General features: G+C 40.0%; 1 protein-coding gene and 1 long non-coding RNA gene across 6 annotated transcripts in view; one reads left to right on the top strand and one right to left on the bottom strand.

Annotated features, from left to right (window-relative positions):
• Nucleotides 1-10847, top strand: part of LOC119513627 — an 85443-nt gene extending 74596 nt beyond the window's left edge. For all 3 annotated transcript variants that reach the window (XR_005212667.1, XR_005212666.1, XR_005212668.1), the window contains 3 exons: nucleotides 1381-1546; nucleotides 9749-9863; nucleotides 10578-10847. This is a non-coding gene — a long non-coding RNA (uncharacterized LOC119513627). The remainder of the gene's footprint in view (nucleotides 1-1380; nucleotides 1547-9748; nucleotides 9864-10577) is intronic.
• Nucleotides 2085-25103, bottom strand: part of HEATR6 (HEAT repeat containing 6) — a 35939-nt gene continuing 12920 nt past the window's right edge. For all 3 annotated transcript variants that reach the window (XM_037808990.1, XM_037808989.1, XM_037808991.1), the window contains 11 exons: nucleotides 19011-19217; nucleotides 18554-18653; nucleotides 16367-16722; nucleotides 15398-15520; nucleotides 14926-15012; nucleotides 12371-12505; nucleotides 11491-11613; nucleotides 10620-10744; nucleotides 9732-9828; nucleotides 8397-8601; nucleotides 2085-4006 (listed from right to left, as the gene is read on the bottom strand). In XM_037808990.1, the coding sequence (XP_037664918.1) occupies nucleotides 3435-4006; nucleotides 8397-8601; nucleotides 9732-9828; nucleotides 10620-10744; nucleotides 11491-11613; nucleotides 12371-12505; nucleotides 14926-15012; nucleotides 15398-15520; nucleotides 16367-16722; nucleotides 18554-18653; nucleotides 19011-19217 (2130 nt within the window). In that variant the 3' untranslated portion in view covers nucleotides 2085-3434. The remainder of the gene's footprint in view (nucleotides 4007-8396; nucleotides 8602-9731; nucleotides 9829-10619; nucleotides 10745-11490; nucleotides 11614-12370; nucleotides 12506-14925; nucleotides 15013-15397; nucleotides 15521-16366; nucleotides 16723-18553; nucleotides 18654-19010; nucleotides 19218-25103) is intronic.

Genomic DNA, 25103 nt, shown 5'->3' with positions numbered 1-25103 from the left:
AGTTGGTCCTGGAGTAGTCTATAGCACAGTAATTCTCAAGGAGAGGCTTTTTCATGTTACACAAGTGCCCTGACTTTGAACTATGCCTCAGGGAGGTGGTACCACAACCTTCTCCCTCCTTCCATTAGTCTAGTGAGAAATAACTTACTGCTTTCAATTGCGGTGTGCTGCATTCCTCAGATGTGTTGTACAGAAATGGCAAATGGATCCTCACTGTGTGAGACGTTGGCCCCAGCACTAATATAATCTCCTTGTCCGCTAGAGCTGAGGGCCCGCTTAGGTTAGGCTTGAAGACTCGAGGTTACATTAGAAGCAGACAGAGAAACTTCCTCCCAAGATCCACTCCAATGATCTTTCTCCAATGATGAGGAGGCAGAGACATTCAAGCTCAAGAACACCAAAGAAAAGAGAGACAAGAGACGTCAGCTGTGAGCACCTCCTCTAGGCCAGCTCTTGGCCAGATGCTATATGTACATTATATAACCTACTCCTGAAACAACTCTGAGGTATCATTATCCCCTTTTACAGATAAGTGGTCAAGTAACTTGCCCAGAATTTATTAAGCAACAGTGATGTCCTTTAAAAGCCTGGCCTAATTCCAAGGCTTGTGCAAGCTGGATCTGTCATTGCTGAAGACTGGCTCTAAGGGGTGGGCATGAGGCAGAATTGGGGAAGATGTTACTACTCTCCTGTTCAGTGTATGGCCTCTTACACTTCCTTCCCTTCCCTGTGAGGGTCTGTGGGGGCAAGGCAAAGGGATGCTTCTGGAAGGATACAGAGTCCTGGGGTAGCGTCTCTCTTAACACTACTTGAATCAGGTTCCTGAGGTGTCCTAGCTAACACCTCACCTAACAGTACAGTCAGGAGAATGTAACTGTTTTAACTATCACAAATGCTCACGGGGCGTTGACTTGATGGTATTTGTCTAGTGGCTTGACTTCTCCAGGAAATAAACACTCTCTAACACTTGAGTACCAGAAACTGTTCTACTACTTTCCACGTATTGACTAATTTAATCATTATAACATCTTTATGAGGTAGGCACTATTATCCCCATTTTATAGACGAGAACACTAAGGCACAGAGAGATTGAGAACTTTCCCCAGATAGAAAGCAGCAGGGCCAGGATTTAAACCACTACACTGTACTAATGAAGCGAAAAGTAACTGAGCCAGAGTAACTAGAACTCACTTTAGTTCTTTTTGTTGGAAAGATGTTAAGGTTCTGCTCATGGTCTATATGCATGGAAAAGCATCAAAATCGAGGCAGATTCTGTCCTGGTGTTCTATGGGTTTCTGTCCTGTGCTCTCCTTGGCACACCTGCTTGACCATTAGACTCTGCCTGGTGCTTCATTTGACTTGTGTTCTCCTGTCTCCCAGAGCCCGTCCAGAAGGTCATTAACCCCATCCCATCCTCACTGGATTCTCCTGGTTTCCCTGCAACTAATACCACAAAGAGTTGAAAAATGCATCCTTCTTCTGATTTCTGGAGGTGGCAGGAAGTAGGGGTGCCTACAGTGGTCACAGGAAGGGTTCAGAGAAGAAGGTAAGTGGTGTCTCCTAAAGCCCTCAGCTTAATGAACAAAGGCTCTAGCAGATGTCATCTGTGCTCGCATGGCCCCTCCTTTAAATATTTTTCTTTGAAATTAAAAAAAAAAAATTCAGGATTTGGTATTCTGAATCAGATTTCTGAATTGGAGCCAGGCTTTCTGCTGTTTCTGCATCAAGACAAGTCCTGACTCTTCACCGTTCTGCGTGGCTTCTTTCCATTACAACCGCAGCTTTACTGAGGCACCGGCCCAGGGTTTGCTCCTGCCCCCTGGGGTGCGCCCACAGTGCTGCAGTGAGAAGCGACTCAGCAGCTCCAAGGGACCAAAGCCTGTGACCCTGCATAAGGACATCTGCATCCGTCTTAGGGACCTGGAAACCTTTACAGAAGCTAAAGCTTTAAAAAGAAAGGAGATTTTTCCCCCCTTTTCAAGATAAGCAAATAATAATAGTGAAAATCAAATGAAACCACTAGAAGTTGTATCATAAATATTTTATCAAGAAAACCACCAGTGAAAACTAAAAAACCAGAGTAATAAACTATATATGCCACCTTTTTACTTTAGGAAAATTATAAGTAAACAAGTTGCTACTAAGAATTGTATTTAGAAGGAAGTTCAAAGATTCATCATAGGGCAAGTTCAATTCATGTTCGGAACCATCCTCAAAGAAAAGCAAGTTTAAAGAACATTCTGTTTTTGTTTTGACTGTGCCTGTAGTCTAATTCTTTGGAAGGTGGTACTCTACCAATGGCAATTTGGGCCTCCAGTTAATCTAAGCATTCTACTCCCCAGTCACTTCACCCAGACAGCATTTTCGGAGCAACCAACATTATTGGAGGAGAGAAAAGAAAAGAGCAACCTAAGAGCAAAGGGGAAAAATGCAGGACAAGTGCTTGCAAATAAATATTTTAAGTTAAATAACAATACTTAAATAATGTAACATCAAAACCCATTCTCTGTATTTTGATTCCTATTGTTCCTGACTCAAATATAAATGAGGAATATTTTAAATGTTCTTATATATCTTTAAATTCCTGACTAAAATCCACTCCAAGAAATTATTGGCTGTCAATAGCCAAATGCAAAATTTAAATGTCAACTAATTCTTCAGTGAGCAATTACTTTTATAACTGCTCAGGTATTATCAAAATTTAATTTAAAAACCTTTCTTTGTAACTATGTAAATTAAACATACCCCCTTTTAAGGCAAAAACTAAAAGGTGGCAGAACAACCAAAGATTCATGGGACCACACTCTCCTGAAGGGCACTAGAGAATTTAGAGTGACCTGGACACAGGCTTGGTCTAGAGGTCCTGCAGTGCCCGGAGTTAACTCTTTGGCTACCAGATATTGGAGGGTGTGGAGGGGACCTGGTGCAGCAGCGATTTACCAACCTGTAAGAACTGTTTTGGTACTTAAGCAAACAGAGCAGCTGGACCGTTGAAAACTGGCTGCATACAGCTCTGCCTGCAGCTTTCTCTAAATGCAACTTGATACAACAGGAGAGTGTGGGCACATGAGTTTTCATTAGTTTATTATAAAAGAAAAACAATTCCTGGACATACAATATGCAACCTTCTAATTCCTAAGTCTATTTTTTTTTTCTGAGATTACACGCCTTTCACAACTCCCCAGTTTGCTCAGCTGACACTACAGCCCTGTATTCTCAGAGGTTCCTACAACGCAGACAATGGCCATTGCAGTGGAACCACTCTGAAGGGGCTGTCTTTGGAGAAAAATTAAAATAGCTGCTAACTCATTCCCTCGTCTAAATAAATATTGGATGGATTGTATCTGCCCCTAAGATTAAATCCTACATATCTGATGCTTAAGCTCAGATCTTCTTATGGCCATACTTGACATCTGGAAAGTACGGTGGGATATTCATGGATTTGTTAATCCTAGGAGTGCCACGTGTGATCCAGCTGAGTCAAAATAAACAGTCAGGATTTCTTCCAAGAAGCCCATGATGACCCTTTTGGCTGTGTCTCCGGCCAGTGGCTGGACACCGCTTATGTGCTCCAGGGCCATTTTTACCATTTGGTCTCTTTCTTGTAGGCTGTGGGGTGCTCCACTGTCATCTCCCTCTTCTTCTGATTTTAAAAACTGCAGGATATAGGACCTAACCATGTCCCCATTCAGTTCAAGGACTTCTTTGATACAGGGCAGGTCTGAGGCACTAGCCAAGCTCAAGAGGTGAATCAGTGCCTGGCAGATTTGGGTCCGTAGGCTGGCACAGTATTTGAATTCCAAAAAGTCTGTGGTGTCTTCACTCTTCTGTAAGGCTGTGACCAATGCTTTCCAGATCTGAGCATACTGTTCAACAGACCCATAGTGTTCTCTCTTGACTGGGATGGAAAGGGCAGTGGCAGATTTGATGCGCACTTTGAAATTCTTGCACGATGTCACAACTGCTGTCAGGGCACTGTAGGCCTGAGAGGTCCATGGGGCTGTTCCTAGAAAGAATCCACAATCATTAATAACAAATGGAGGCTTAGAAATAAGTGGGGGAAGAGGGGTAGAAGGAAGCACATACGAAAGTACTCAATTAATACTTTAATGTTTTCATTTAATTCTCACAGCACTTCTACAAGATCAGAGTGGTGAGTGACTTGTGTGGGATCCTGAGTAAGAGGCAGAGTACCTGGCTCCCAAACCTTCCTCTTTCCCTAGACCAGCCTGCCACACACTCAGGGCTTCTGTATCCTAAACAGGACCTTTGGGGTCTCAGAAAAAGGACTTTCCTCTGGGAGGATGCTGTCCCAAGGAGGTAGGGCCTGGTGGGAGGTGCAAGCAGCCCCACCTGTCCTCTCAGTTGGACGCTTCTGAGCAGTGTGTAAACTGCACAAACTGTACAACTGTATGTGGCAGCCATGTTTATAAAGGTAAAAAGAGTATTTCCTCACCCCGATCACCATCCAGCCAGACCTTGCTCTGGACAGACAGAGCAACTCAGGCATTTTATTGCAAAGAAAAAGAAATCTAATTTCAAGAAGGTGCCCAGATTTCTTTTCTTCCTTCCTCTAGGCCCTAGGAAATGATCCTGCTTTCCCGCTTGCCAGAGCTACCAGCTCCTTTCTTGTCTCTGAAGACAGACAAGTGGGTCCTTTCATTTTGTGGGTGTTACTGCTGTTTACGATGGGCCACTGTTAAGATGCCCTAGAATCTCACATTCTGTCCCAACTACTGTCCTTAGTCTGTATCCTGATGTTTTAGTTTGCTAATGCTGCAGAATGCAAAACACCAGAGATGGATAGGCTTTTATAAAACGGGGGTTTATTTACAATTACAGTCTTAAGGCCACAAAGCATCCAAGGTAACACATCAGCACTCGGGTACCCTCACCGGAGGATGGGCAATGGCCTCCGGAAAACCTCTGTTAGCTAGGAAGGCAGCTGGCATCTGCTCCAAAGCTCCGGCCTCAAAACGGCTTTCTCCCAGGACGTTCCTTTCTAGCAAGCTTGCTTCTCTTCAAAACATCACTCCCAGCTGCACTCCCTTTCCTCTTTGAGTCAGCTCATTTATATAGCTCCACCGATCAAGGCCCACCCCGAATGGGTGGGGCCAAGCCTCCATGGGAACATCTCATCAAAATTATTTCCCACAGCTGGGTGGGGCACACTCCAAGCAAATCACCAAAACTTCTGCCCCACACAAGACTATAAAGATAATGGCATTTGGGGGACACAATACACTCAAACTGGCACATTCCACCCCCTGGAACCCAAAATGGCATCATCTTTCCAAATACAAAATACATTCATTTCACAAAAACTTAAATCATTTCAGTAACAAAAGTTAAGTACAAAATCCCATCAAAATCAGTTTAGGCTTGGTCAGTTCTAAGGCATAATTTTCCTTTAGCTGTGGATCTGTGAACCTAGAACAAGTTATGTGCTTCCAATATACAAAGGAGAGACATTCATAGGATAAACATTTCCATTGCCATAAGGAGAAACAGTAAGGAAAACAGGGTTAACAGGAGCAAAACAGTTCCTAAAACCCACAGGACAAAGTCCATTAGATTTCAAAGTCCGAGAGTCATTTACAGAACAATGTTGCATCCTTGGGGCTTGAGAGAGTGGGAGCCTAACCCTTCCCAAGGGCCTTTTCAGCAGCCCATTCCTCTCCAAACACTTAGGTGAGTGCTCCAACATTTCCACACATTGGGGAGACCACCTTCTCGGCCCCACCCTCCTCAAACATCGGGGCAGCTCCCGGATTCCCTTCCATCTCCGGGTCACACGCTCAACCCCTTCAGAACAGTGTGGTGGCAGCCAGGCTCTCCCCAATTCCCTGGGAATGTGCTCCAACCTCTTTGGGACCTGAGGTGGCAAAACTCTTCCAGAGCATCGAGGCGGAAAGCCCGCCCTCGACCTCCAGGGCAAACTCACCCTTTCCATGCATGTGGGCTGCTCCGCTCTCCCAGCCCCAAACCTCTTGACTCCAGACCTCAACCTCCATGGCTCTGTCTTTGAAGAGATTTTTCCTTTAATTTTTTCCTTGTCTGTCTCCTCCAGTCCAGACCGGCAATGGCTCTGTCTATAAAGATCTCGCAAAAATTCTGTTGGCTTTGCATGAAGCATGCAGGGGTCAAAGCCATCAGACAATAGGAGTTTCCACAAATCCTTTCTGCTTAACTCCTTATCCAATCTTGGCTTGTCCTCAGGTTGGGCTGTAGCTTCTGGGATTCTACCCACTGGAAGCCCGTAATTTTCCAAGCCATCAACTTCTGGTTTCTTTGAACCCAAGAGTTCAGTTCTAAGTTTATCTCTCTCTGCTCGCATTTTACTATAAGCTGCAAGGAGAAGCCAGGATATGTCCTCCACACGTAGTCTGGAGATCTCCTCAGCTAAGTATTCCAAGTTGTTGCTTCCAGATTCTTCCTTCCATCTGACACCAGGACTCAATTTTGCCAAATTCTCTGCCACTTTAAAACAAGGATCGCCTTTCTTCCAGTTTACAACACATTCATCATTTCTGTTCAAGTCCTCATCAGAAGTATCTTTAGAGTCCATATTTCCACAAACAGTCTCTTTAAAGCAGTTTTGGCCTTTTCTATCAAGCTCCTCACAACTCTTCCAGAAATTCCCCCTTATCCATTTAAAAAGCCGTTCCAACATGTTTGGTATTTGCAAACTCAGCAGCAAAAGCACCCCACTCCTGGTACCAAAATCTGTCCTAGTTTGCTAATGCTGCAGAATGCAAAACACCAGAGATGGATAGGCTTTTATAAAACGGGGGTTTATTTACAATTACAGTCTTAAGGCCACAAAGCATCCAAGGTAACACATCAGCACTCGGGTACCCTCACCGGAGGATGGGCAATGGCCTCCGGAAAACCTCTGTTAGCTAGGAAGGCAGCTGGCATCTGCTCCAAAGCTCCGGCCTCAAAACGGCTTTCTCCCAGGACGTTCCTTTCTAGCAAGCTTGCTTCTCTTCAAAACATCACTCCCAGCTGCACTCCCTTTCCTCTTTGAGTCAGCTCATTTATATAGCTCCACCGATCAAGGCCCACCCCGAATGGGTGGGGCCAAGCCTCCATGGGAACATCTCATCAAAATTATTTCCCACAGCTGGGTGGGGCACACTCCAAGCAAATCACCAAAACTTCTGCCCCACACAAGACTATAAAGATAATGGCATTTGGGGGACACAATACACTCAAACTGGCACACCTGACTCCCTTTTCTTACATGATTCCCGATAGCTCTGCCATTTGATTCTTTTGCCATCAAACCTCCTGCCTCTCTGGGGCTTCCATTTCCCCTCAGGTCACGCACTCCCCTTTCTTCAGGTCAGTTTGTCTTTCTCCAGTAGCCTGAAGGGAAGGGTCAGACAGGATGGCCGGAAGCAACCAACCATTGCTGAGGTCCCCTGGTTGCAAGGACTCCTTGGTTCTCCAGAAAGCAGACACCCACACCTCAATGAGCGCCATCAAAAAGGTCACCTTAGACTATTTCCTCAGTGAGAAAAATCATGATGCTATTCCTCCACCAGCTCCTGGCTGACCGTCTGTTTGGACACTCTTTGCAAAAAAGGGGAGCAGAGGCAGATTCCCCTAACTTGATACATGCTCTGTGGGTCCAGAATGGCTTTCTCCTCTACAGGAACACACCCTTATCTTTCAAATCTTGTCACAGAGACAAGTGTATAAGGCAAATGCTGGCATTAAAAGTGAGTGGGATTTGAAGGCTGTGATCCATAAGCCTAAGCAGCTTTAGCCACTGAGTGCTCTATCAAGAGGCATGTCGTAACTAGAGACAGATGCCCTCCTTACATCTAGCATTCCATATCTATACTAAGGGCTCATATTTCATAGGGGATTTCCAATTTGTACTTTCTTTCTCCCATACCAGTTTTTTCCTTTATTTTTTCTGATTATTAAAGTAATACAGCTCAGTCTAGAAAATTTAGAAAATGTAAGCTGAAATTCCTGTTCACCATTCCATCAAGAAACATAATACTGAAAATAATAATGATAATAATACTGATAATAACTAGGCCAATTTCCTTTCAGTCTTTTTGCTACACATTTATTGAGATCATATTGTAGAAACAATTTCATCATATCCTGCTTTAGTTTGCTTAACATTAGAATTATTTTCTCAAATTAGTAAAAACTCTTTGTAAACATCATTTTAAATGGCAACAAAATATCCCACTGAATATATACACTGTGAGTTAATTAACAATTTGGGGAGAGTTGGGAGTTCAGTGTGTTTCCATTTTTTCAAATACTGTGATAAATAACATTGTGACAAACATCTTTAACAACAAAATAGACTGGTTTGTGCTGTCTTTCAAAGAGGCCCTCGCCTGGAAAGAAAAGAGATGCTTTCTTACCTAATGGAAGAGCAGGATTTTTAAATACATTTCCCATTGCATAACAAGCATTCCATCGGACTTTCATGGCAGCCTCCATTAGAACAGTAGAAATCAGGGCCTGGATAGCCTCCTCAATGATTTCAGCAAATCTGGGTTGTTCTATATGAGATGGCTGCAGAAAATGAAGCAAATTTCCAAGGGCCCGGACCGCATTGCTTTTTACCTGGTATAAAATATAGAAGTAAGTATCAGAAACCTGTTTTATTAAAGAGGTATTTCAGAAAGTATAATTTCAGCTATTAAAAAACAAAAAACAAAAAACCCTGAGGTCTTAGATCTCCAAAAGCAAGAATGCTAATGAAGAAATGTAAATGTGAGCAGGATCTGCGATCTATAAGTTCTTGGAACTTGGAATTCTGCAAAGTCCTGTCTGGTTAACATTCTACATCATCAGGAGGGTGAGGATCTACAGAGCTCCTCTCCCTGATTATTTTAGTGCCTGTCTGAATCTCAGAGACCATCCAGTCCATCCTTCTTATTTTACCAAGATGGCATGTAAAGTCCAGGGGCAAGAGGACAATGCTGGTTTGCTGCAAGGCTAGGGGTAGAAGCTAGGTTTTGATTCCAGTCCAATACTTTCCTACTAGATTCTCAATCCTTGAAGCATTTTAGAATAATTTGGTAAGTGTTAGAAAAATACTAATTCCCAGGTCCAAACCACAGAAATTCTGATTAAATTAGTCTGAGGTAAGGCTTCTCAGGGGATAACGAGGTTAGAACCACTTTCCTCTTAGGTGCCTGGTATGGGTCAGATCTGTGCTAGGTGCTTTAGCAGAAGGCATCTCTGTCCAGTGAGGTATGTGTAACTATGTCCATGTTCTAGATGAGGGATCTGGCCCTCAGAGAAGTTAAATCATGCACCAGTGGACACTCAGCTATGAAAGGGCAACCCAAGATTTGAATCCATGTCTGCATGACCATAAAGCCCAGGTCAAAACTTTTCTAAACCCACCTATGTAACTGGAAATAGTCAAAAGCTCATCTTTCTGACTTGTCAATTCTACTTAAAGATTTTATTAGGAAAAAAACAGATTAGCATTAAAACAAACCTGGATATATTATGGAGTAGTATTACAATGGGCATTAATTTTTTTTTCATGAAACAGGAGACAGTAAACAAACTGAAAAGGTGTGGTGTGGGCCACTTTATACCCTCAGAGTATACCCTCAATTTCATTTGAATAGGGGTGAATTTGGTGGGACAGATTGAGGAACATCATACCACATGCTGGGATCAAACTATAAAATACTAAGTATCTAACTGAGGAATGCAAGTTTTTATTGCGCATCTACCTTGTCTTTGTCCTTAGATGCTTCTATAGCTGATCGCAACATTTTGAAGAGCAGGAGACCAGAGAATTCTTCCTGGAAACTTGGGTCTGGTGTTTCCCTGCTCCACCCAAAGCAGGCAAAACATGATAAAAGGTAAAACCCATTTAAATATATGCATATAAAAATACACTAACTAAATATAGCTATAAAAACTTCAGGAAAACAGCTCAACAAATCTGTCCAGATTATACCAAGAATTTACTAATTTATACCTTTTAGCCCAGCAGGCCCACATCTAGGAATACAGTAAAATGAATAGCTCAAATTGGAGATATCATACACAAAAATGTATTATGCATATAAACGCCTAAAGCTGGAAACAAATGTTCAGTAATAGAGGAATGGCTAAAATAAATAATCCCTGCACAGCTTCAGATTGTAATATTAAATAATGATTTATAAAGACAGTAATAGAGGAGACTGCTCATATATGTTATATGCTGGAGTTCAGTGACTAAGGCAGGACTAGGGAGTCAGGGTAGGAGAAAGACTTTACACTGAATATGGCTTTGTAATGTTTGAATTTTTTTTTTAATGTGAATACATTACTTTAAAAAATACAGATACTATATTTTAAAAGTAGGAAAACCATTTCTGAAGTCTTGGATTTCTACTTCTATATTTTCCACATTTTCTAGAACGTAGATATGCAATTTATATCAGCCTACAGTATTTTAAATACGTATCTCTTAATTCCTATTATATATTAAAGACAGCTTCTTACTATTATTACTTGAAGGAATATAAAACAAAGAAGGATGACTGACTACATAAAATGGGGAAATACTGTTATTTCTTTTATTTTAGGGAGAAGAGGTCACCCCAAGGAAAATAAGCTGAGCCACCTACATGTTGACAATCAGAGTGTCTGTCAAGTTACCCAGGGACCAGGCTGCTTTGGTCCGGACATTCAGAGACTTGTCTTGAAGTGACATCAATATTGCATTTGCTGTATCAGCAACAAATATGACATCCTATAAGATAAAATAAAACAAATCAAAATACTATAGTTACTTTAGGAGTTCCCACTGGTATCTTTGAAATTTTCAAATTTATTTTCAGATAAAGCTAACCTTTTATCACAAATTTCTTACTTGGAAACCAAAATTCATTTACTCAATCAACTCACTCTTTTTCTTGTTTATTACAATTTGGACACTCACTAAAATCGCAGGAGAAGATCTCTATGATTTTTGTTTGTACCATGCACCCCCAAGGAGTCGACGGATTTTGCACTTGTGAATATCCTGTAAACTGGCCTCTGATAAGGGATCTATGAGTTCTGGGCATGGACTGATTTCCACCTCAGGAAACAATGTTCTGACAAATATTAATGCATCTCCAAAACACATTCCATTCATCATACACCTGTGGCTGAGGTAAGTGAAAGAGAAATTCATTTCCTTCTTAGTGAAAATTATATCAGCTTTCCAAATTATTACTATCACATGCTAATGTCCCATTTCATTTCATTCAATCATGCATCAATTTAAGCATTTACTGGGTACCTAGGGTCCCAGGCAGTGTGCTAAGTAATTAAAGAATAAATGAATTACAGGTATTACCATATTTTAGTAGCAATTAAGGAAATCAGATCACAAAGCAATTTAATTTCCCTTTACTGTCCAACTTACGAGCTTCATATTCATCAGAAAAAAAAAAAAAGTACTGATATGGATTACAAAAGAGGCACAAAAGAGCCGAATAGGCTCACTCTGACCTGTCTGAGACAGGGAAAAAGCACGTAGACTCCCAGGGCCCGGGAGGTCGCAGCTTTCACCAAACGATTCTTACTGTCGTTCAGCCCGAGTAGCATAGTAATGCATAGGATTTGCCTGTCATTCTGCAATGAGAGAGGGGGGCAAAGGAAAAGTGAGAATGAAATGACTGTAAGTCAATGTCTTTGACATGTTGCTGTGCAATATCTGTGTTTGAGTCCGTGTTCAGGAGATGAACACAACTGTGACCTTGAAGCTACCCTGGTAAAGAGGAAAGGTTCAATTCAGATTCAACTACCATCTGAGCACCCACTTTGTGTGAGGCACACACACTCTATCATCACATTTAAGCCCTATGAATTTGTGAATCAGGACATTTTTATTCTTCTACTTCATTAAAGCTGCCTTCTTTATAAAAGCTTATTTATATAAAAGAAAAACAAATGTAAATGCCACTGAGGATGGAAGAAAACAATCAACTTGAACCTCCTATGTGTCAGGCACCAAGCTAAGTATTTTCACATACTTCATTTAATTTTCACATCATTCCCGTTTTACAGATAATAAGACTAAGTCTCAGAGAAGTTACAACAATCAAACAGCTAGAAAGTGGAAGAGCTAGGTCTCTATCTCAGGTTTGAAATCTTTCTGAAACCATCTGACTTCAGAGCCTCTGCTACCCTTACTTCCACTGCCTAACTTCATTAAGACTTTTAAGTTTTTCTATTTGCTGCTGCCACGCCCCTCACCCCAATCTCAAATAGAATAAGCACCTTTTCTTCAGAGATGATGTTGAGTAATGGTTTAAAATGAAGAAGAACCAACCCAAGGTCTGATGCTCAGGGGCATCATTTAATGATGAAGAAACACCCCTCATGTTACCGGCAGATCACTGAAGGCCTCTGGCAAGATGGAAGACAGGGCATCACAGGCGCTTGCCTGGAGAGTCGGGTGCTCTGAGTTCTGCAGGGCTCTGGGTAAAGGACCGTTCAGCATCATAGTCCAGAACATGACCACCTGGAATGGAGCACAGTTAAAACCCAGCCCAGAAGACAATGGTGGAATAAACTCAACACGAAGCCACAGAAGCGACTGTAGTAATGAAGCATTTTTCCTTCAAGTGGTAGTTTTTAGTAAACGATTTCACTAGCTGTACTTCTACAGTGATGAAATGCACTTTAGAAAGCCAGTTGAATCCTTCCATTTTATTGATTAGGAAACTACAGCCTGATGAAGCAGCAATAGTGATAAAAAATAATGAGGGAGATGATAGTAACGACAATGGCAGCAACAGCCAATGTTTTTCTGAAAGCCTACTGCATACCATGCACAGTTCTAAGATCAGCTCATTTTAATCCTTGGCACAACTAAATGAAGTATATATCATCATATATATCATTATCCCCATTTTTCACACAAGGAAACTGGGCACAAAGAGATAAGGTAACCTGCTAATTTACAGCAAAGTTGTCAGATCAACTGACACCCCGCTAGGTGAGCTAGGGTTCTTCTGACCTGACCCCACGTGGGCACAGGGATTAGGATCACAGAGCAGTCCAAAGGCCACATATCAGAGTCCAAAGAGCATGGGATCCAGAGGCATAGCTGAGGTTGGGTCCTTCAGCTGCTGCTCCCTGTCTCTGCAACCTTGGGTGTGTCACTTAACCTGTTTAAGGCATCTACTTTCAAGTGTTTGTGTAATAATTAAAGGTAATACTAGTTCCTAGCACGTGCCTGGTACATAGTGGGTACTCACTCTTAAATTGAGTAATAGGCAGTGTCTTAAACACTCTGAAGAATTATCTCACTTCCAAACTCCTCAAGGTAGGCATCTGAACAGCACCTTGCAGTCTCTTCCCCATGCACAGTCGGTATGCCTTATAAAAACCTTGGGATTTTATGTTCATTTGCAAATGTGTCTGCAGTTTGGTGTCTCCAGTTTTTGAACCCAGCCCTGAGTTTTGCTGTATATCCCCTGGGCCACTTCTGTCTTCTCCCAACTCCAGCTCCTGAAAGCCCAGTCTGGGCCTCCCGTGCTCCAGTTCAGGGTAAGAACGTGGACAGATGGTGTGGCTGCCAGGCTCTAGGATTGTACCCACGATTCTCACCTCCTGAAATTCACACCTCTGTGCAATCCCCTCCCACAATGACCTGTGTAACCAACACTGTGGCAATGACAGTGTGACACTTCAAAGCTAGTTATAAAAGACACTGAAGCTTCTGTCTTGTCTTTCTCTCCTGGATCACTTGCTCTGGGGGGAGCCAGCTGCCATGTCTAGAGGACACTCAAGCAGCCTTCTGGGGAGGGCCTCATGGGCAGGAACTGAGTGAGGCTCACCTACCAACACCCAGTACTAACTTGTCAGGTATGTAAGGGAGCCACCTTGGAGGTGGACCCACCAGCCCCAGTTGAGCCTTCAGATGCCTACAGCCTCGGCCAACGCCGACTGCCACCTCAAGAGAGACCCTCAGCCAGAACCACTCAGCTACACTGCTTCTAGTTCCTGACCCAGCAACTGTATGAGATAATAAGTTTATATTGTTTTAAGCTGCTAAGTTTTAGGGTACTTTATTACTCAGTAAAATATCAGTAATACAGATTTTAAAAATGCCTGCATCTGAATGGCTAACTCAAAGTCACTCGATCAGCAAAGGGAGAAGTCTGGATTCAAACCCAGGTCTGTCACCTCCTGTAAATGGTTACAGTTCAGCTTTAGTGGCAGTCCAAGGAAGGGATTAGGGCTAGGCGTTCTTAATTCACTGGAAGGATGATGGAAATTGTGAAGGGAAAAAAAGAGGTAGGATGAGGGGGTAGAGGGAGAAAACAGCATTAATGTTGAGTTGGTTTTGCTTTTGGCACCAAATAGAAACCTTTTGTGGTGAAGTCACGTGTTCTTCCTCCAAAGAAGAACTGGCACAGTGTGGGAGAAACCCAAACAACCTGAGATCACAGGAATTTAATAGGAATTATTGGGGGGAGGGGGGTGGAGTCAAGGGAATTGACATTTACTGAGCATCAACTATGTGCTAATCTTCCAATAGCCCTGTGAATTAAGGATTCTTCTTCTTTACTACGAGGAACTATACTCATAACCACATATCCATTAAGTGGTGCTCCCTAAATTTGGTCCCGTATCTTCTGACTCCAAATTCTTGGCTCTTTCCATGCCTCTTGGACATGCTGAGTAACCAAATTAAGTTTTAGGCAAAAGAAATGGCTTTTCCATTGCTGGCTATGTGTTGCACATAATCCTACCCCATACAAACTTCAAATAAACTGAAATGCAAATAAAACCTACTCATGCTAGTTTCATATCATTCTGAATTATAAACCAAAATTTCTGACACTAGAACCATTTAGATGTCTTTATCACTGAATCTCAAAGTTGCAACTGAAACACTAAGAAAAGAGAAACTATGGATTGACATTTACATACCAGGGTGACTGGCACTCTCTGATCAGGTGCTGTGGTAGAATCTGGTTTATACTGTTGTATTAAGCCTGTACCCAGTTCTTCCAGTAGCTGCCAGGATAAAAAAAAGAAATAGATAACCATAACAGAATATTAGAACTATGAAGATTATAAATAGCTTCACTTGATTGAGATCACCTCAAATCAAGGGGAAAAATAATTTCCAATTGATTTTTTTATTTTCTCAGTAACTCCTATATCAGAAGCATTCTTCTTAGGAACAAAATCACCAGCTGTTACTTTATTATCAATTCTTTGGGTTTAGATGGAGGGCTGAAAATAGAGGAATGCATAAATTCCGTATCTGAAAGATTATCAGTAAAAGTATCTATTTTCAAACCTTTTTAAAGAAACTTCAGAATTGGTAGACAAGCAGCAGAGGGAAGGAGTAGAAAGTGAAGAGGAAAAAAACATTTAGCTTTTAATGCAATATTACCTTTGCTCCATGAAGCTGAATGGATGGATCTGCTTCTCCCATGCACTTGCAAATCACCTCTCCAAGCTCCATCAAGTAGACCCGAGCCGTTGAAAAGTAGCCCCTTGCCAGATGAGCTAACACCTACAACGAGAATAATGGGAGGGGATTAACTCCACAAACTGAATTCAGATTTGCAGTATCAGAAAAGTATTACAATATTTCAGAAATCACTCCCACTTAACAAGAGGCTAGGATTTGAAGTTGAATGAAATGAAGAACAACCATAATCTTTATTTTATGGCTAAAACCAATTCACTACACCATATCATTATATGGTGCTTTACAGTTTCCAAAATATTTTTCATTGATATTATCTCATTTAAGCCTCAGAACAGTTCTTTGGGGTAGGTATTAACTGAATTTTTTTGGCTGAAGAAACCAAGGCTGAAAAGGCTAAAGGACATGCTTAAAGTTAGACAGATAATTAGCAGCAGACCCTAGGGCCAAGCCAGTGTCTTAGATCATACTTGATAAAGCAAATATTTTTATCTAGGGTTGTTTACTTTCTTTTAAGGAACAATTATTTTGTTTTCTTTATGCAGATACAAGACTGGAGAAGTTTTTAGAGAATTAAACATTTATTTAACTTTAAGTTGCAGAAATCAAAGATTAACTACAATTTTTTTCAGAATTACTTCTTATATAATCTATTATACCCACCTGCAATATAATACCTGAGGTGACTAAAAGAGCATGCAATGAAAAGAACAAAAAGGAATGAATCTGACATTTTACAACCAAGACCTCCCCCACTAAAAGAAACCAAAACAACAAAACAAACCACCCACACCTAAAATACAACTCCCAGTAACAGCAGTTATACGTGGCTATATTTTCCATTATCTTCATTTACTTGCTCCTTACAATCACCCTGTGAAGGAGGAATGATTATTTCCATTTCAGAGGAGCAGAAATGAAACCTCCTACCTGTAAGGCCTCCAAGCGCATGGGGGAGGGTTCATAGGTGCTTCCTGCTGCAGAGCCAGCCTCACCACCGGAACAGGAATCCTCTCTGGGTAGCACAACAATGGAAATACAAAGTCGAATGAGCCAGCAGGGCTCTGAAGACCCTCTAGGTGAGTTAACCGTGGCTTCTTCCAGAGAGGGTCCTGAGGGGGCTTTCTTCCACCAATCAGGAGGGCTGAGACGAGGAGTTGCTGAACTGCTATTACTGAGTCCAGAAGAACAGGGCTGTTGTAAAAGTAGCTGGACTTCAGGTAAAGGTGCGTGAGTAGACACTATGGCTCCCAAGAGGGTGAGACTGGACACACGGACATTGACATCTGTCAAAGGAAATAGAAAGAACCTATCATGGCAGGAACAGCTATCATAAGGATCAAGTTGTCGCTGCAAATGGTTAAGAATTAGGGGATCCCTGTTTAACCTAAATCTAATGAAATATCTAGACCTAACCTCCAGTTCATAGGAAATATATGGGGCAGATGTATAAGTTAAATAACATCAAAAAGAAACAATCAGACAAATCCAGAATGTGAGACATTCTGTAAGACAGCTTGGAGTCTTCTAGTAATCAATATCTTGAAAAAAAAAAAAAAAGATTAAAGTGACATAACAACTTAATGCAATGAACAAACCTTGACTAAAATTTGTCTTTTAAAAAAAGCTATAAAAGACTTTTTTTGGGATATGTCAGGAAATTTGAATGTTGACTACGTAGTAGAGGGTATTACGGAATCATTGTTAATCTTCTTAGGTGTGAGAATGGTACTGTGTTTTCTGAGAGATTGTTATTCTTAGGAAATACATGCTGAAGTATTTAGGGGTGAAATATGTCTGCAATTTACTTTTATGGTTCAGGAAAAAAGTCATATATACACACACACACACACAATTACATATATGTAGAAGAGAGAAAATACATATGACAACATGTTAACAATTGTTAAGTCTACGTAGAAGTATACAGGTGTTCACTGTACTAATCTTTTAACCTTCTGTGCATTTGAACACTTTAATAATAAAAAGTTACTGGAGGAAGAAGCCAGACACTGAACGGGACCTTGGGATAATGGTCTACAACCCTCAGTCTGCAGATGAAGAAAAACTGGTGTGGTGGACAGAGCAATGGACTGAGCCAGGACACTTGGGTTGTTTAAACCTTACTTTTGTCACTAATGTAATGAGGTACCTTAAGTCATGATTTATCTTTCTGGGCCCTGTTTAACACATTGGTGAAAGGAGTGGGTTGGACTTAGTTTTCACATCAGTATCTCTCTTGATCTCACAAAATCCTATGATGTAGGTATAATTCTTCCTATTAGGAGGAAATTAGGATTCAGAGATGGCGGAAATAGGACTTGGCTACAGATTCTTGGACTGACTCCTACCACAATGTCACAGGAAATATCCAAACTTCTTTCTAGTTCTACCATATGGACCAAAATACTCATCAGAATGTTGCCTGATTCTAAAGCTGACAAACAAAAGAAAAACAAATATTCTAAAGTGTTTATAGCACATACATAATATGTGTGGGAGCAAGTCAGAAAAAAAAGGAAATAAGGCTCTGTAGTTAGTGGGGATTTGAAGTTTTGGGATTTTATCTCAACTTCAGAGAAGATAATGATAAAGAAGTTAGGTTTTATATCCCAGTTTCTGTTTCTAGAAAGAAGATTTCTGTCTGTCTGTCATCTGTCCATGCATCCAGCCATGGACATCTAGCCATTCATCTACCCATTCATCTATCCTCTACCTATGCGTAAAGGATATGAACTATTATAAACTAGTCGGGGATCCCTTGCACTTGGCTCAGTCCTAATTCTAGAGGGATACTCTGGTCACTGCACTGAAGCACTGAAGAGGAATTAACCTTTACTTCTCCATCTCACTTCCTTCCACTGGAGCCCACTGGGGCAAAAGTGGTCTAAAGTAGGGTTCTAAGCAATAGTTGTTCAGGTCCACAGGTGAGAAGAGTACGTAGAGAACTCTTAGAGCTGGAAATACTGGGTAATCATCAGTCCACATTCCTATCTCTTCTTTAGGATATTTATAAAGATGAATTAATAAATGTGAAAATGCTCTGAACTCTTTTTCTCATTAATAATCTAGACTTGATTGCTAGAAAGTAGTAATCAGTTTTAAACCACTACCAACCTTTGTGGCGTATATAAGGTTTTATCTGGTTCCAGACTTTGGTCAGCAGGCTGAGTTTAAGACGGTTGTAAGGTGCATTTGATACTAAATTTGCAAGGCACTGTAAAACACAAATGAGCAAACAGCTCATCAATAAGACTGATTATGACACAGCGTAGAAACAAAATTTTATAGCAATTAAAGAAAAAAGTCTTTTACACTTATTTGAAAATAAGTCCTTTTTGTTTTTGGAATAACACCTGTATTTTCACTGATACTAAAGATAAAGGAGTACTTTCAATAAATTATTTATTTGAACTCAACAGATTGTAAATAAGATCAGAAGACAGACTTCCAAATAGGATATCTAATAAAATCACCACCTATAACTGTAAGTTACTTTGGGACAATGTAAAGCACTGTACAAAATTAAAAGAGAAACCCCCTTTGGAACTCACAAATAATTTGGTATATTTACTTTAATTATCTGAGTAAGGGTTTGTGAGGATGACTCTGCGACCAAAGCTAACAAAAGACATCTGTGCAACTCTCTAATGCTGGAAGCAATCATTACGGAGAAGGGAGTAAAAGCCCGTCTGTGGTCACTGGTATCTTCAGCAACAGAAAGGAACTGCTTTGAGCCTTCCAAGATGGCAGATAAAACTTGCAGAGCACAGGCACGTGTCTGAAATTTCAGAAGGAGTCATACCGTTAGTTAAAAAAGGAATTGGATCCCCTTCCTCTTAAATATTTTATTTTTAATTTTCAGAGTATTTATAATCATTTTAAATAGAAGAATAAAGGCAACAAGTAAAAGTACCCATGAACTAGACCAGTGGCAGCCCCCATCTGGAAAAACAAGAACAACAACAACAAAAAACACCTTAAATCACATTGCAGTTAGGCTTTCTTGCAGTAAGGAGTAAATCTAAGCTACAACATAGTGCAAAAACCTGAAATCCTGAGCATCAGGACAGCTTAAAGTTTAGAGGCCTGGTTTATTCAAGCATAAGACCAACTGAAAGGCTACAACTAAACAGCCTGTGGAGTAGAAATATGTACAGCCATCCAGAATCTGTTTCCTAGCAGAGTTCCTGAGGACATTCTGCTTTATATTCCACCCTGAAGCATCTGAGTGCTCAATGTTATTAACTTAAATAGGATATTGGAAACTTTGTGTACATGCAACTTGGCAGGCCCACTAGTTCAGACTTTTAAAAACATTCTTAGACACATGAAATAATTTGGCCTGCAGTGAAAGTCTGATAGTCAAAAACATGAATACACATTAAATTTAATCTTATGATAGAAAGGAAAATTATGTGCACCTTTGTTAACGGACTGCTATATTTATCAGGAAACAATGTCACTGCATCAAGATTTTAAAAGATTATTTAAGTACTCTGATGATTATGTGGTATAAAAAATCAGAAAAGGAAAAAAGAGAGCCAATTTAACCAAAATAGAATATAGGTGACCAATGGAGGATTAGATATTGTATTCTCTTTGGCTAGCTCACAAAAAATGACAAACACTCTCAGTCAGATTAAAAGAACAAGAACAGGGAATCAACATTACAATTCAAGGACCTAATCTAAATATTTACTCAACATGACACATTTGAGTTTGGAGTGAAAAAGGTTTTCTGAAAACTGTCAACTATATTATCTCTAAATAACCAAGTAATAAATCACTTCTGCAAGACTTATGTAGAGTGTGATCATAAGCAAAAACTAAAGATTTATTGCTCTGAAAACAAATTTGTAGTACAGTAGTGTAAGTCTTCAGTATTAAGCATAAGCACTTAAGTTAAGAAGTTTACAATGTATTAAGAGTGTGTGTCCCCAAGCCAACTGATCCAAGAGCAGTGTAGATGAAGTGCTGGCAAACTTTTCATAAAGGGCCAGAAATAGTATATATTTTGTATTTTAGACTTTGTGGGCCACAGACTCCTTCTCAACCACTCAACCCTGCTGTGGTAGCACAAAAGGAGCCATAGACAATATGTAAAGGAATGAATGTGGCTGGGTTCCATCTCATGTCACAAAATATTACTCTTGATTTTTTTGTTTGCTTTTTAATTTTTTGTTTTTTTGATTTTTTTAAAAAACCATTTAAAAATGTAAAAATAATTCTTAGGCCGTGGATTGCACAAAAACAGGTGGTAGGCCAGATTTGACCTACAGGCCATAGTTTGTCAACCCCTGATTAAATGGCTGGTGTTAGGAAAATCATAAGACACCTGTTAAGCGGCCAACACCCAGCCCTCACCTCCCCCTACCCTCCTTCTCTGGGGAAATCACAAATACATGCTAAGCACCCCACCCCCAGACCTTAAATCCCAAACAGTCATTCTCCCCCACTCCCCCAATGCTTAAAATAACAGTAATTTTCAGTGGCAGGGCCCCCTTCCTCCTGAGTGGATGAAAACCACATTCAAACAGCATAGACTGGTCTCTCTTCTCCAGTGCAAAGTGGGGCGTGTGGAGCTCCCATCTATCCTCCCCTACCCGGAGCAGTTTTTGGCCACTCTGGGAGACGGCCCATGATGGGAATTCTTCCCCTGCTCTTCTGGACTTTGTGCTAAGTGGGTGACAAGGAGGTGTGCCGTTTCTGGACTCTATTCTGTACAATAAAGGGATCGTGTGCTGAAAGTTTGTGCCCTGAACTTGCGTTCCCATGATCCACGATTGTAGCAACTCACTCCACAGCTGGTGTGAACTAAAAAAGGCAGATATTATGCTAAACCTCCACTTCTTTAGACGGTAAATAAAAATCACAATCTCAACAGCTCACAAGCCAAATAAAATTAAAAGTCAAGTTGTGGAAAGACTGTAACTGATGGGAAAAAGCATTCATGACTATCAAAGATGACAAACAAAAGGCATGTCATTGAAATTGGTTATTTTTCCTCACTGAGGTAGAAAACTTATACAGAAATTTTATACTATAACAGATTATACTTTTCAGTTCTAATTTAACTTCCTTTAAACTGTTTAATATACCTCTGCTGTTATAAAAATATTATTTACATGATATTGAACCTGGTTCAAATTCTGTTTCTTTAATTCCTTTTCCCCCACTTATTCTTATATCAATATTTAATACACTATTTACCAGCTCTAATCAGCCTTGTCAGCAGAAATAACTGATGTGCAAGCAAACCATAAATAGATACGGCTCTCCAGAGAGCTCACTTTATTGATGAAGGTTTCATTGTCTGAATATTTACAATGACGGATGAAAGACTTTTCAATCTCCTAAATCAAGATGAGTGTGTTCAGTTTCACTAGTGTGTAATTTTACCTCCTCGGACATGAAGGCTTGCCCAAAGCTAATGAAACAGAAAAGCAGTTACCTTATTTTTTTACTTAAGAAAGTAGCAGAAATATTTGCTGAGGTAGCTCAGTCAACCCATTATTCCTTTTTAATATATGTTTGGTCTCAGATAATTCCTAAAAGGGTGCTGTTTTGAAGAAGTCACTGCCAGGAATAAGTACCACTGAGGTTTAACGCAGGGCTCCCGGCTGTTCTTTTTTTGGCCTTGTCTAAGTACTGATTACCCTTCATGGGCTTCAGGATTAATTTTATTGGCTCACACTCCCAAAATTGGTTGACTTTTAGGTGGAAGCATGTGAATACTGTGTCAGGGCCCTTTAGATTTGGAGACATCCATGCCAAGGGCATCTGTTTTGAGTTCTTGGTTGGCCATATAAAAGAAAACATAACCTACATTCCATGACAGTTAAGAATTCCAACCTTTTCATGCTCTCTTCTAGCTATGTTATCAATTATCTAGATTATTTGTTTCCACATTTCATAGCTCTCCAAAAGAAAAATAATCATCATGGAATTTAAAAGTCAGGATAGAAATTCTCAAGGTACCAAGAGAAATGCTTGTCCTATAGTTTGTTCCTTAGACCAAGTCTTGCTATATCTCCATAATCTACCGTAGTAACATCTGAGGAAATCCAGAAGAAATTCTCAAATTTACCATCTGTTATTTTGTTTGCTAATTTTGCTCCATGCCCCATGGAGACATCTAAAGCACATGTCCAACATTTAAGAACATAAAAGTACTACTACACTGCCAAATCCTAAAGGAAATTTCTAAATTTTCTCCTTCCCAATTATCCATTCTAGCATTTATATTACAATTTCCTGACAATAATCTTTGTCTATTGTTGGTGTTATGATTAAAAGTGTTCAATCACCTTTCCTTCTGTTCACTTCTATTTGAAAAATGTCTCAGTATACTAATAAAAATTGTGTTTCCAGTTGAATCTATGATAGGTCATATCACAGGCTGCCATGAACTCATCACTGAGCACTTCAATGACAAGACATACTGTTTTCTTGTTATGTTTAATCCCAGCTAAGAGATGCACCAGTCATCCAGCTCTACACTCACAATAAGCATCTGAGAAGATGACCACTCAGTCTTTAGACATGGTCAGCACCTTTTAATCTAGAGCTAATCATTCCAGAATGCTGTTATGTTCCAATTATATGAACTGGTACTTTAAAGTCTTTTTTAAAAGTCTCTCATTCACACCATCTACCACAGCACCTTCTCCTAGTATATGTCTTGGTGCACAATTAATTAAGGACAGTTTGCAGAACTGTGCTCCAAACCATGTTGTAGACAATGATCACCATACTTATTTACACCCATCTAACCGAATATCGGGAAAAATCTGTTGAGTATAATCATTTCACTTGCCATTAAATGGAATTGACTGATTTAAATAATTTCTTTAATTTTTTTTTTTAATCCTCTTTAAAGATGACTGGTTTTTCCATTTTTCCAGAATCTTCCGTGGCTTTTGTACTGGACTGTGCCACCTCCAGAAGGAAGTTCCGTATCTTTTTTTCTTATAACATTTCTTGCATTCACCAAGTTAAATAGCAAGAACATATCTAAAAGACCAAAGAGGTAGAGAGGACCACCTTGCAGTATGTAAAATTACTCATGGCACTTTAAGTCAAATACAAACATTTAAAGAATATAAAGATATAAATATCTTGAAAATTATTTCAATCCAATTTTATTGTATATGACCACATAACCTCTCTGTATTCCTATCTCAAACCTATGTGTCCCACATTGCCTTAGCCTGGGCAGGTGCAGTGCAAGTGGCTAACTTGGGCTGCTACTTGCCACACAACACCATCTCCTTGGCTACTCCTGACAGCTCTCCCCAGCTGGAGGGTCTTCAAATGTACATATTTCCAACCTTTAGCATAGTTTGCCTTTCAATTACTAGAAAAGCTTCATTATTGATTTGTCACCATTCATTTTCCATTTTTCTCCTAGATTCTCATTCCTTATTGATTCAGTCTATCTGAAAAATTTCTGCTGGTTTAAATACTTAGGATACAGGGTTTTTCCATCATAGCTCAGCATTTGAAATAACTTACAAGGCATTTTTGTGTATAGTTGATGCTAACTTATTTTTCTTCACCATGTACAAGCTTTTGAAGTGTCATCTAGAAGTTTCTTGTAATTAGCTATTCAAGGAGATGATCACTGGGAGTCCCACTGTACCCTTATCCCACCTTTTTAAAAGGAAAAACCTTAAAATCAGAAAAAGATTAGCATTATTGACCTAGTTAAAGCTATTTGAGAGGCAGCTGGTTACCTGAGGATTCCCAAGTGCCATTCAGCATGACTTTTTTTTTTTCCTAAATGCAATTTTATTGAGATATATTCACAAACCATATAATCCACCCGAAGTATATAATCAATAGCTCACAGTGTCATCATATAGTTGTGTATTCATCACCACAATCAATTTTAGAACATTTTCATTACACCCCCCAAAAATAATTAAAATAAAAAAAGTTTTCTAAGAAAGAACAGCTGAAACATCCCATACCCCAATCCCCCCCCTCCATTATTTATATATATATTTTGTCTTTATTTTATTGCTCATCTGCCCATACACTGAATCCAGGGAGTGTCAGTCATGAGGTTTTCACAATCACAAGGTCACACAATAAAAGCCATATAGTTATAGAATCATCATCAAGAATCAAGGCTACTGCATTACAATTCAACAGTTTCAGATATTTTCTTCTAGCTATTCTAATAGACTAGAAACTAAAAAGGAGTATCTATATAACACACAAGCATAACCTCCAAAATGACCTCTTGACTCTATTTGAAATCACTCAGACACTGAAACTCCACTTTGCTACATTTCTATTCTCCCTTTTGGTCAAGAAGGCATTCTCAATCCCACGATGCCAGGGCCAGGCTCATCCCTGGGAGTCATGTCCCACATTGCCAGGGAGACATACACCCCTGGGAATCATGTCCCATGTGGAGGGACAGCATGACTTTTTAATGTTCATTGTTGTAAAAGAAACCTAAATAGCAGACTACTTTCCTTATTTGATTAAGAGTCTAACTTCCAGAGAGAAGTTAACATGTCCCAGAAGAATCAAATATTTCACTAGCCATGAATATCTTGCTGGAGCTATTTATAACTGCCAAGCCATTTTTCCTTCTTTTTAAAAAATTAACTTGCTGTCATTAAAAACACGTAAATATTATTACAAGTGATTT

Source organism: Choloepus didactylus, chromosome 18 (genome assembly GCF_015220235.1).
Source record: "Choloepus didactylus isolate mChoDid1 chromosome 18, mChoDid1.pri, whole genome shotgun sequence".
Classification (NCBI taxonomy): domain Eukaryota; kingdom Metazoa; phylum Chordata; class Mammalia; order Pilosa; family Megalonychidae; genus Choloepus; species Choloepus didactylus.
Note: the sequence above shows the minus strand (reverse complement) of the source record. Positions and strands in the feature narration are given on the sequence as shown.